The sequence below is a fragment of the Mixophyes fleayi genome, chromosome 3 (genome assembly GCF_038048845.1).
Source record: "Mixophyes fleayi isolate aMixFle1 chromosome 3, aMixFle1.hap1, whole genome shotgun sequence".
NCBI classification, from domain to species: Eukaryota; Metazoa; Chordata; class Amphibia; order Anura; family Limnodynastidae; genus Mixophyes; species Mixophyes fleayi.
In genome coordinates, this window is record NC_134404.1 from 293177430 (window position 1) to 293189795 (window position 12366).

The following is a 12366-nucleotide window of genomic DNA, read 5'->3' on the forward strand; positions in this document are numbered from 1 at the left end:
ACTCATATGGCACTATGTGTTATCATGGGGAGTAATAGGTTGCACCAGAGCCGGTAGAGGTGTACAGCCATTTCTGTTTTTACTAAGAAAATGATAAATAGGCAAATATCGTCTACTTCCATGGCTGCAATTTGGTTTTTAAACAACAGATCAAAGTATAACAATCCTGCATAATATAAACGTTTTTACCGTTCTCAGTGAGCCAAAAATTAATTTTGTGAGTAAGCCGTGAGGAAATCAAATGTAGATGTTTTTAGGTGTTAGTAATGTGGCATTCAATTTATGACACCAGTTATCTATTAGAAGGTGTTAAGAAAGCAGAGAACGGAAACATGTGAGTTTCGGCTTAGAGAAATATTTATACATATCTTTTTTTACTGATAATAACCTAAAGAATAATAATTCACATTATGAGCTCTGCCAGTTGTCAGACAAACTAGAGAGCAACCTTAGCACTGCCATTGTTTACAACTATAAGGGTGCACCTCCTATATAAAGAGGGCGGTATATTTTGGATGCCTATAGTAGCTCTTATGTTTGTCATGTAACTGGGACTGCATGTACTGGACATAACATGCTCTACAATTTGGTGTGATCTGGCCAGTATTTACTTTTTTGTTATACCAAACACACCAAGGGCGTTAGAGACCCAGCTAAAGGGTGCAAAGGTGAGGCAAGGTATGCAACTGTACATTTGGGTGGGTAAAACAATCAACCACTGGGCTAGAACAATGCCCCCTTCATAAGGTAAGTTCTTGCACTCACCACCACGGGTCCCGTGAGATCATGGGCCCACTGACATCTGTAACTGCAAACTCGCAAACCTAAGTATAGTTAGACTTTCCACAGGGCAGGTCTAAAGTAGACTTACATAAGGAAACATTGCGGCTTTCACTGCAAAAATGTTCTAGCCTCACCAATCATTCACCACACCCCCCCCCCCCCTTCCTGCCCAGTCATGATCCATGATAATCTGCCTACTGGGTTCCTGACCGAATCAGAAGCAGTCTGTGCAATCAATGGCTAATAGCTGACCTAGTTCCTGACCTGCACTGATTAGCTGTCAGAGTTCAGCATGGGTCAGAAACTAGTGAGGTCAGCTAGTGGCTACTGGACGTTTCTTTATACTGTATTTCTTAAAATCAAATAATTTTCTTTTTAATAAAACATTTTATTTATTGAAACTGCAGTTACATAGTAGAATAAAGAGCATATCAAAATATACAGAATAATCAACCAAGGTTACATTGTCCATCTCCATCAGTTACATTTTATTTGTATCAGCAGAGTAGTATATTACAGTGGTCACTGACTTACGTATATGTTCTACAAGATGTTCACTGACTTAGGTGTACTACAGGACTAAAGTGAAAGTGTTAGGTCTCTAGAGTTTAATTGCAAGCTTGGAGAAAATCAGGCTCATTATTCCATACTATGATTAACAACATTAAAGGGTTTATGGTGCTTGTACTGAGAAATATTTGATCTATCTATCTATCTATCTATCTATCTATCTGTCTGTCTCTGTCTGTCTGTCCCTCTATCAATCTGACGGAGCATGTTTTATTGAGACAACTGCCATAGAAGGTGGAGTGTGTTACGTTATTACAGTGTGATATAGATATATATATATATATATATATATATATATATATATATATATATATATATATATATACATATGTATATTACAGGAAGTGACTTCATTAACAGTTGGCTTTTCATCTCAACAGAAGCCGACAATAGTAAATCAGCTCTGTAAAAGCTATAAAGATCATATAGAGTTCAAAAGGAGCCTCACTACTAAAGGATACAGTTTTTCCAATTAATAAAATTTAAATGACATAGTTTGAAACTTTTGAAACATCATTTGCTTCCCATTCGCATCTCTCCATGTGCACTAAAGCATAGAAACATGCAGTTCTTGCTTCATTTACCATCTCTTATCCCTTGGAGTTGAATGTAAGGAATCAAACACACAGTGACTCATTTTACAGATTAAGCAGGAGAAAATGAAAACATCTGTTTCCAGACCTCTTATATTTAGCTCAAGCATGGATATTTTACTACTTATCCTATCAGTCACTGCAGAAATATTTCGGAAGCAAATTCCCCTTCACCAAAACAAATATGTTCATCCAATGCATTTGTACCAGACACATGACCGAGTTATTTCTATGCCATGTTTGTATTAGCCACAGGCTTTTTATGGCTTCATAAGCTCATTGCTACATGTTTCAAGTAGAAATATTATGGGCAAGTAAAATAATATATTAGCTTTTTATTATTGTTATTTATTAGGATAAAGGAAGAAATATTTTGTTATTTTCACAACTGCAGTTTTTTAGATTTTATTCTTATAATATCCACGCTGTAGTTATCACACAGCTCATTCACATCAAGGCCTGTTTTCATTTTAAAACCCTTATAATCACTTGAAAAGTAGGACAAATTAGAGTATTCCCTAGTTCATACCAGAGCTGTGTATTAGATGCATCTTTTTATTGGACGTAAAGAACAATTACAGTGCTCCAGATGTACCTCTAAATGAAATATAAAAACTTAAAAAGCTATGCATATTTTCCTGTGTTGCACAAAGCACTCGAGCCCATAAGGTGCATGGACACAGGATCTCACCCTACATCATCCTTCCATTCCATTTAGAGCAGAAAGCATCTTAAAGAATGAATCACAGAACAAGATGAAAGGAAAAGTACACATATGTCTATACTCAGGCCCTCTTTGGCACGTGAACATCTGCGTCTTTAGACCCTCTTCTCTTCATAGGGACCAGCGGTTGCTTTTTCAAGCATTATTATATGTTTATCTTATGTTATAGCATTTATTTTCTTCATTCTTAAAAATAAGTTTAAAAGATAAACACTTTTTGGAAAAAAAATGCCGGCACACATACATGGCTTGGGGCATTAAATGGAGCACAAAAAAAAAACTTCCCTTGAAGTTTAGAGTTATGAATGTAGGTAAGTGGCAAATTGGCTATCTGTCTTTGTCGTCTACATCAAGGGGTTACCACTGACGATAGTATAGTATCCCCTACCGGTGGTAAGATGTTCTGAAATTTGTTGGCATTACATTCCCCCGCGCTTTGAACGCATAAGCTTATTGTACCACCACCATTTTTATGGTGGTGGTACATATACCACCACAGTACCTATTCCATTCTCGCCATTCTCGCCATCCGAGGCTGTAATACCAGAAGATTATGAATGATAAAATGCTTTATTATTGAAATAATTGATTGTAATTTTTTTTTTTTGAAAAATATTATTATTTTTTCTTGCCAAGACTGAGAGTTCAGTTCCACAGCGCATTCTGGTTGAGGCTGGTTAACTCTTAAGGTCAACTCTCCAGGCAAGTTTCACCGATGCCGGTTATCTGGCTCGGCGAGATTTTATTCATAAATTGCGGCAATTAGAGAATTTTTTGTTTCTGCAATAAGAGGTGACAAAAATGAATATTTACTAAATAGGTCCCTAGCTCTGGAAAATAAAGTATAGACAAACTTCTATTATCCACAAATGATAAAATGAAAAACATAGATCTACACTTTAATAACATTAAAGTAGCTAACATTCTCTGACTTGTAATGGAACAGGATCCAGTTATAGACTATGACTATCACTATCATCTTGTTATAATTATTATTCTTGTAAGGTTTACTATGGAAATTATCTATTTATCTATCTATCTATCTGTATATGCTGCCATTCAATTTTGGAGTGGATGTTTCCAAATTACATTCTCTATATAAAGTTCATACATTTGGCAACTCCTAAGAATTTGAGGAATCTCTAATGACGCTGCAGTATAAATTGTAATGCTACGGCACGCTAAAACTCTTTATCTGTGAGAATTCACAGATAACAGCATCATATTACTCATAAAATTAAAATCTTTCTACAAAAAAATATTTTTAGACATCAGGATCAAGCCGTGAAATATAGTGTCATGCAAATGGAAAGAGACAATGAAATACTAAGATTCACACTTACGTTGGACTATTTATATGCTTTGTGCCTTGAATAACAAGTAAACCATCACAGACCTATGGATTACTGTGTGTGTGTGTGTGTGTGCGTGTATGTATGTATATATATATATATATATATATATATATATATATATATGTATATATATGTGTGTATATATATATATATATATATATATATATATATATATATATATATATATATGTAAAGATAGATATACACACACATTTCATGAAACTGCTCTGCTCAGATTTAGAACTAGGCAGTGCTCTACTAGTGATGCCCTTTGTTCTGCTAATGTTGCCATGGAAACAATGATGTCATTGTCATCCCATGAATGAAAGTTCGTCATCATCGAGTACTCATAGACAACGTATGAAGAAACGTGTACTGAGATTCTATTAGGTGTTATTCTTGTGCTCTGACTGATAGAGAAAAGCATTGTGTGATCTTTTTGGAAACAGGAAATATCAATGTCACCAATTACTTTACAAGGAGACTGTAAGCTAATGGAAGAATAGGCCAAATGTCAAGTGCAATTCCTTTACCAAGGGGATATTCACCTATGCTTTTTTTTAACATATATATTTAAAGTGTAATTGCAGATTGCCTTAAAATTAAATAACCTTTTCTTTTCTGAAAAGAAGAGTGAAAAAATAAAACCTTTGCACATATCAGAAAAATCTGCTTGATTTTCTGGCTGTAAATCTCCAGTGTAGCTAAGAAGAGAATTGCATTGCTTATGTAATGCTTAAAGCAACATTGTCTCTACAGCTGTGTTGGAACTGCCAAATTCCCAAGATACTTGATCAGTCAGTGGAGAGTACATATGTCTTGTTACACGTTTATTTTTAGTAGGTCATTGTGTATTTATAGTTACAGGTTGTTGTGAGATTGTGGAGTTCTATACAATTCTAATATTGCACAAATAATGAAACAATATGATTCACACCCTAGGGTACAGATCTCCAGTTCATTTTCAATGAGGGGGCTGATCTCTTCTTTATATTGCTTTTTTGTTGAGGAGCAGCTGTTTCAAGATGCATATGTTACAGGTGAAGGGCATGCATCGTGACAGCTCAAAAATAGAATCTCACATACTGTGAAAAGTTAATTATATTGTATCATTCAGACACTATCACAGCTGGTAACTGTCAGTATGAGTTGTGGAGTTTTGAGACTTTTGGTTACGGCTTAGTTAAAGCCCCTTCACAGGAGTTCTTACTCTATCTTTGTAGCCTAGGTAGGTCATTGGTGTTCAGTTTTGCATGGCACATAAGACTAACGGGTGTGGGGTGGTTTGTTTGCTTGGTATTCACATGTGAATCTGTATATGTTATTGAAAAGAATACTACTGAATTTAATAGAGGAGAATTTTTTTTTTGGAGGACAAAATGCATCAAATTAATTGAAGGGAACGTATAATTACAATCAGAACACATTTTTTACCAAGATTGGTTAGAAGGCTGTGAAGCAGAGGGGATTATCTGTGGAAGAGGACGGTACATGAGTACATCTGATCATTAAGTAGTCAGCCTATATCCATTGATGTATTGCCCTCCTGGGTCCGGTACATCTACCTTCTGCTGAGCCTTCTGGCAAATCTTAATAAATAATGCCGTTTGTAAAGTCAAATGTGCAAATTTCAGCCACTGGCCAAAGGATTTGCAAAAGTGTTATTCGGAATGGGTGCACGAACAGTGTTAGGTGTTGTCGTTTGGGCTATGGCAGTGATAGGCAACCTGATATAATTCAAGGGCCATAGATGCTGCCCTCTAATGCTCAAAAGGGCCAATAATCTTATTAATCAGTAATAAGCTAGGACAATATATTTAAAAACATAAATAGAGACCACTTTGTCTCAGCAAGATCTACCAGGGCATAAAGAATACTTGGAGGACCACACGCAGCACTAGGCCGCCTGTAAATGAATCACTATTTTTGGAGAGACAGTTCTAATTTTTGGACCCAAAAGAAACATGGTGGTGTGGGGCATTGTTTGGGCAGAACATTGCTTAATAAGTTTTATCTTTTCAATTCCTAAGAGCTATCATCCCACACTCCCTCTTCTTCAACAAATTCATTTCTTTTGTACTGCCGCAGCTTTGAGTTTGCTATATAATTCCTATTATTATACCACTTACTCATGATACCAATTTTGCTTCATTTACTAAATTGTAGATCTGTTTATTAAGGGGCAGAAATCTCCATCTCCGGCTGTGTTTTTGCCAAAGATAGAGCTTTGTCCTATACATCAAGGGGGTGCTGCCAACAGTTGTCTCACAGTGAAAGCTTTGCATCTGGAAGCCAATTTAACAATGATTGTGGCGTTACCTGTACTACTGCAATCCTTCTGTCATCGCTTCTCAGGATGTACATAGCAGAAGAAAATCAATTAAAAAATGCTTTATTTAAATAAAACATATTTTTAATTGTGAATTACTTTAAGATATGTTTTTATTTTTAAATAAAATGTTTTTAACTATCTTTTTGTTACAATTTATTTTTTATTATTTTAATTAGTTTAACTGGAAGCCCAAGTCTAGCCAGGTCACACATGCGCATATTCCCTCCTGTACGGCGCTGCGGAGCACTATGGCACCTTACAAATCTACGGTAATATCCCTTCAGACTGGCCTGGCAAAGCGCTAAGTTAACTCTTACCTTTCCAAGCCAGTATTGGGGAAGTTGCTGAGTATCGCTCATAATAAATTATGGTGATAGGTGATTTTTCTATTTTTAAAAAAATCAGCCCATTCATATATTGATAAATAGACCTGTTGGTGTTAAACAAAACCTGCCATAAACACATTTGCTTTTCTTTGTTCATTACACAGTGTCTTGCCTCTTCCATTCCCTAGGAGAGAGCATTTAATACAGCGTGTTCTCTTTACGCTATGCTCCCTCCCAGGCCATTTTTACAGCAGTAGAGATTTAAGATATAGGGAAAGCTGGCCTGGGAGGGCATAGCAACAGGTTAAATTGCCTTCAGCTTACTATATTATGTACTATATCCTGAGTGTATGGATTCACATAAGAACCACAAACATATCTGCCTACTCTCCCGGAATGTCTGACAGACTCCAGCATTTAGGGTAGTTCTGACAGACTACCAGTAAAGTTGGCTATTCTTCTTAATCCCGCCCACTTGCTAGATGGCGCAACATCGATACATGATGTATACATTGTGTCTCATGCTGAGTGAAACATTTCCTTAGTTGTACTGTATGTGACTCTGCGTGGCCCGCAAATATATGCTCATTTTACGCACGCTTTCTCCAATCGTACATTACATGTTACTTGCGTTCCACTCCGCATCAGGCCCATGTGATTAATTTGAAATATCAGTTTGAAGAGCAGAGAGGTACAGTTTGTGTAAACTCTCAAGCTTTCAACTTGCCTCAGCAATCATTACCCCTGGAATTGCGGTTACAGCCTTTATAAGCAGCTGACTTTAATGTCACCCGGATGAGTCAGTGCCGTAAGAATCTTTGAAAATAGCTATGCATGTTTTCTTTGAAGCATTCTAAAATGTTCATTCCAGCCATCAGCGTGTGCTTCGCATTTTCAATGACTTTTTCTATTCACTTGTATTACTGTACATGTTGATGATGTGAGTTCAGGTCTTCAAAAACATGTTAGCTGTTTCTGAGTCACTGGTTAAGTTATGCTGCTTCATTTACTAGAATTCTGTTTTATGGCTGATGCTTCTGGGGAGATTTGTTCATTAGGAGTAACATTGCTTTAATAAGGCTCCTTGTATGCTTAGAGAGATTTAATTATACTAGAAAAAGTTGTTTAAAAATCAAAATATGATCACTGTGTATAAATACAGAAATAGCACGTACAGAAAGTTCTTGGCAAACTATTTATTTTAAGGTCTCCACAGACTTCATATGCACTCCCTTTGGGGTTGTAAGAAAAGCTGGGTAAAGGAAGACTCCACTCAAAACTAAACATTACGTTTGGGTGGAGTTAGGTCAGATCAATAAAATACCAAACTCTTACGGACCTGCTCTGTTCTGATCCTCCAATTCGGCAGGTCCTGTCTCCTACGGTTTGAAAGGGAAATTTTATAAACTGCTTTAGCGTTGTTATTGGCTTGGCGAGTGTTAAGAGTCCTCTTACCTAAGTCAGCAGATATCGCCGGTGAGGTGAGCACCGCTCAGCTGAACCAGTGACCATTTTTTGTTACATTTGGGTGAAACTTACTTTCTGTCAGTGCGATAAGCTCAGATTACACTAATGTAATGAAAGCTTTAAAAATAGATACTTAGAAAATCTTAAATAAATATGTAAAATCTTCTGCACATTAAAAAAATGCTTAATAAACATACATTTTAATTATTTCTATCTATTTTCCATCCAGAGATAACAGAACAGGTATTGCGGCAATACACGTACAGCCACGGTGCTTAATAAAGGGGCTCCACATGCAAAGGCACTCTTTTTAGCCATTTACAAATCAGCCCCTATGTCTGTTTAGCTGTCAATCACTTTGTTTGCTGTATTAGAGATGCACCTCCCTCTTAACATGACAGCCTGCTGCAGAGAAGTGAAACAAATATGTTATATATAGGATTCTGCTCAGTAATACATGACCTGTAACTTTTATAGATGTCAAATAATGGCTTTATTTGCTCTCTCAGCATACATACTTCACTTGTTTCAGTATAATATTATGTCAGTATTTCACAGGCATTGGTTAATTAATGTTCAATAATGTGAGCATTACTTCACTAATGTCCAATAATGTGAGCAGTACGTAATTAATGTCCAATAATGTGAGCATTCATCGGAAGGGCCATGCAGTACATCAAATAGATTGTGGTTCCAGTGTAGGACTCATGAGTAAAAGGCCAACCATGATCTGATGCAGAATTAAATTTATATGTAGTTCGGAGCATATCATTTTTACTATAAAAATAAAGTAATACAGTAATTTTTTGGCGCACGGTTTTAATTCTTTTATTTTTCATTCTGCCAAGTATGCTAGTGAGAGCACTGGTGGATCCCATTGCAGTGCCCAGGCTTCTTAATACTTTGAATCTTTATGTCTCCTGTTAGATATTTGGTTCTCAATAGTGGTGTCTAACGTTTACTGACTGCTGCATTATTTTCTTCTAGCTCTTCATGAGTTCCCTAGTGACATCTTCTCAAATGAGGACCGTCGGCATGGAGCAGTCATTCTGCATGTTGTATTCGTAAGTTGTTGATTTATTTATATTTACATTAGTGGCGATATATAAATAGCTGCTGCTGATGATGATGAATTACTTATCAATTTGAAGCTCAGGAGTCATTGGGGTATATGTCCATGGTATAATGAAATGAGTTTGGGGATACTCCAGAATTTGAATCATCACAGAAGACAACAGAACTTGACCCTTGCAAGCTGAGCCTTTGTTTGCCACGATAGGCCAATTTTACTGTATTTTTCCTTACCCCATTACTGCAGGTCTCCATATCTTTAACCTCTACCATTTAAAACAAAAGTATAGCTCAATATAATAAAGGTAAAGGAGTTAGCCACGTAAAACTATTTTCCCTATCACAGTCCCTCTTTATAAGTTAAGTAAAGCTAGTGTGAAATATTAAGGTGCTCTAGAAAGAAGAAAATTGTAGTGAAAATACAAGTTATATATTGAGAACCCCTTTAATAAAATGATGCAAAAAATATTTTGTATTTTGTTTGAGATTTTTTATTAATCTGTCCATACTGAAAATTAATAATAATATTTACAACATTGAAACAAGGGGCAGCCTGTCACTCCAAATATCTCCCTGCAAACCTAGGCATGCTGCAGGCTACAAGTAATTATTTATGAAAAGAGACACACTAGTTATAAGACAACATGTATTTTTACATGTATCTGTACTTAACAAAATAAGCAAATAGTCTCCCACTAACTATTGTACTTTAAGTGGTACTGTTCCATTGGAGTCTACTTCAGGGGTTTAGTATAGAATCAACATTTATAGAAGAAAACAGTGTAGATAAAGTGTATTTTGTGTTGCTTATTACACTATTTTAGCATTGGTTGTTGTGTCTTTCTGAGGTTGCTTTTCTTGTGCTATGTTCATGTGAAAGTATGTTTGTTATATTCTTAAAACTATGGGGCATATACAATTAGGTCCAGAGATCACGGTTACGCGCCGGCTGTGTATTACATAAAGTAATACGGTACGCAAAAACGCAGATTTCCCACCTCAACCATATGGGAGGCGAAGTAAAGTCATACCAGGGAAGTTATTTCGGTAATGCGTATCATGTTCGTCGGTCGTTCCGGAGTGTTACCGTGATCTTCGGACCTATTTGAATATGCCCCTATGAGCGTCACTGGTCTAAGGAGAACAATCTGGTAATGTAGTAGTAAAAAAAGAAACTATAATCTTTTCTGTAGGTTTGTACTGTGTTGTATATCCTCATTACAATGGCATTCTTAGCCACTCAGCTGAGTGAAACACTGCTCAATATGGTGGATTTTGATGAGTCAACTTTTTTTTTTTGTTGTTAACTATTTATTTTGAAAAAATAGCAATCATGTACAGAGAAGAGTCAACAATTAGTACATTTGCGGGGCGAGAGACAAAAACAGAGAACAGTACATGTCATGAGCATGTGTCAATGAAGCTAAAAATATTTGAATAGCAAATATATAAAGTAGGCAGAGGTTGACAATAAACCAACAGATAAGTATACAATTGTCATCTAGAATACTCAAGAAACTATAACATTTTATAACAATATAATGAAGGGGGGGGCACTGGTCGCCACCGAGATTGAAAGAAAAAGAGAACACACTTCCCAATTATCCCCACAGTTCCCTATCCCTATCTTTCCTTTTTAGGAGGAGAAACAAATAAATAGAAGAGGGGCAATAAAAGTTTCAGAGGGGATTACTACTTAGATTCTCTGGGAAGGAAAACAGCATCGAGAGTTCAGAGTCAGGCTGCTTATGAACCTAGGGAGTCTGTTTAGGAGAAAGGAGTTAGAACAAGAGGTATGGGGTTATAAGTAAAGCCAAGGGGCCCAAATCTGGTGAAATTTATCATCCTTATCATGCAGGTGGTATGTAATCTGCTCCATCCGGGCAATAAACCAGATATAGGATCTCAGGGCCGCCAGAGTGGGGGGTTCAGCTTGTTTCCAAGACTTAGCTACTAGGCAACGCGCAGCAGCCAGGACATGGGAGGCCAATTTTGCAGACTGTCTATCATCATCCATCAAAGTGTAACAGAGAAGAAAGGACCATGGATCTTTCAGGACAGGGCATGGAAGGAGGGAGGCGAGGAGGGCCCTAACTCGATCCCAAAAGGAGGATATTTTAGGGCAGGACCACCAAATATGCAAAAAGGAGCCCATCTGGCCACAACCCCGCCAACATAATGGAGAACTAGAGGGGAACATTTTGGTGAGTTTGTCGGGTGTGTAGTACCACCTATAGTATACTTTATATGCGTTCTCCTTCACCGAAGTGGAAATAGAGCTGGTGGCAACTTGGTCTCTTATGATTTCCCAATAATCCTCCTCTGGGGGGGAAACCCAGATCCCTCTCCCACTCTCTCTCATGCCTACCGCCCGGAGGTAAAAGTACATTAAGAATTAAGCTATAGATAGAGGAGATCATGCCCCTACTCAAGGGTGAGGAGAGACATAGAGATTCAAAGGGAGACCTAGGAGGAGGGAGAGGAGGCCCCCCGAGGAGAGAGCCCACAAAGTGTCGTAATTGGAAGTACTCGTAAAATTTAGGATGGAGACTTGGATATTTAGAGCGTAGGCTATCCCAGGAGATGAAGGCCCCCTGAAATAACAGGTCTCCGACAAATCGAACTCCCGCAGTGAGCCAGGGGCTATAGAAGGCAGCGGAGAGCCCAGGAGAAAAGGCAGGGTTACCCCAAAGAGGTAGGACAGTAAGGGAGGACACCGGAATCTTGAGGTGGGGTAGGCAAGTCTCCCATATTGCAGCTGAAAATAGTAGGGTAGGGCATTGGGAGGTGAGAGGAGATCTAGTTTGTTTTGAGAGACCCCATATACAGGACAAAACTGGAAAATTGAGATAGGCGGATTCGATGTCAACCCACGACAGTGCTGTGGGGGGGGGGGCAAAGGAGGCTACGACCTGGCTTAGATGAGCCGCCCAATAGTAAATTTTCAAATCCGGGAAACCCCTACCACCACTGGTGGGTCTCTTTAAGAGAGCCAGCTTAATCCTGGGAGACCGGCCGTTCCAGATAAACTTAGAGAGACATTTTTGGATAGATGACAGATCCGAAAGGGGGACTCGGATAGGAAGGGTCTGGAAATAATAGAGGAGCTTAGGAAGGAGATTCATCTTGACAGAGATGATCCTGC

At 37.7% G+C, this 12366-nt stretch overlaps 1 protein-coding gene across 1 annotated transcript in view; it reads left to right on the forward strand.

Annotated features, from left to right (window-relative positions):
- The window catches only part of SLC24A3 (solute carrier family 24 member 3), a 311310-nt gene that overhangs the window by 157606 nt on the left and 141338 nt on the right, over window positions 1–12366 (forward strand). Inside the window, exon 3 of the mRNA XM_075203825.1 lies at window positions 9138–9214. Within this exon, the coding sequence (XP_075059926.1) occupies window positions 9138–9214 (77 nt within the window). The remainder of the gene's footprint in view (window positions 1–9137; window positions 9215–12366) is intronic.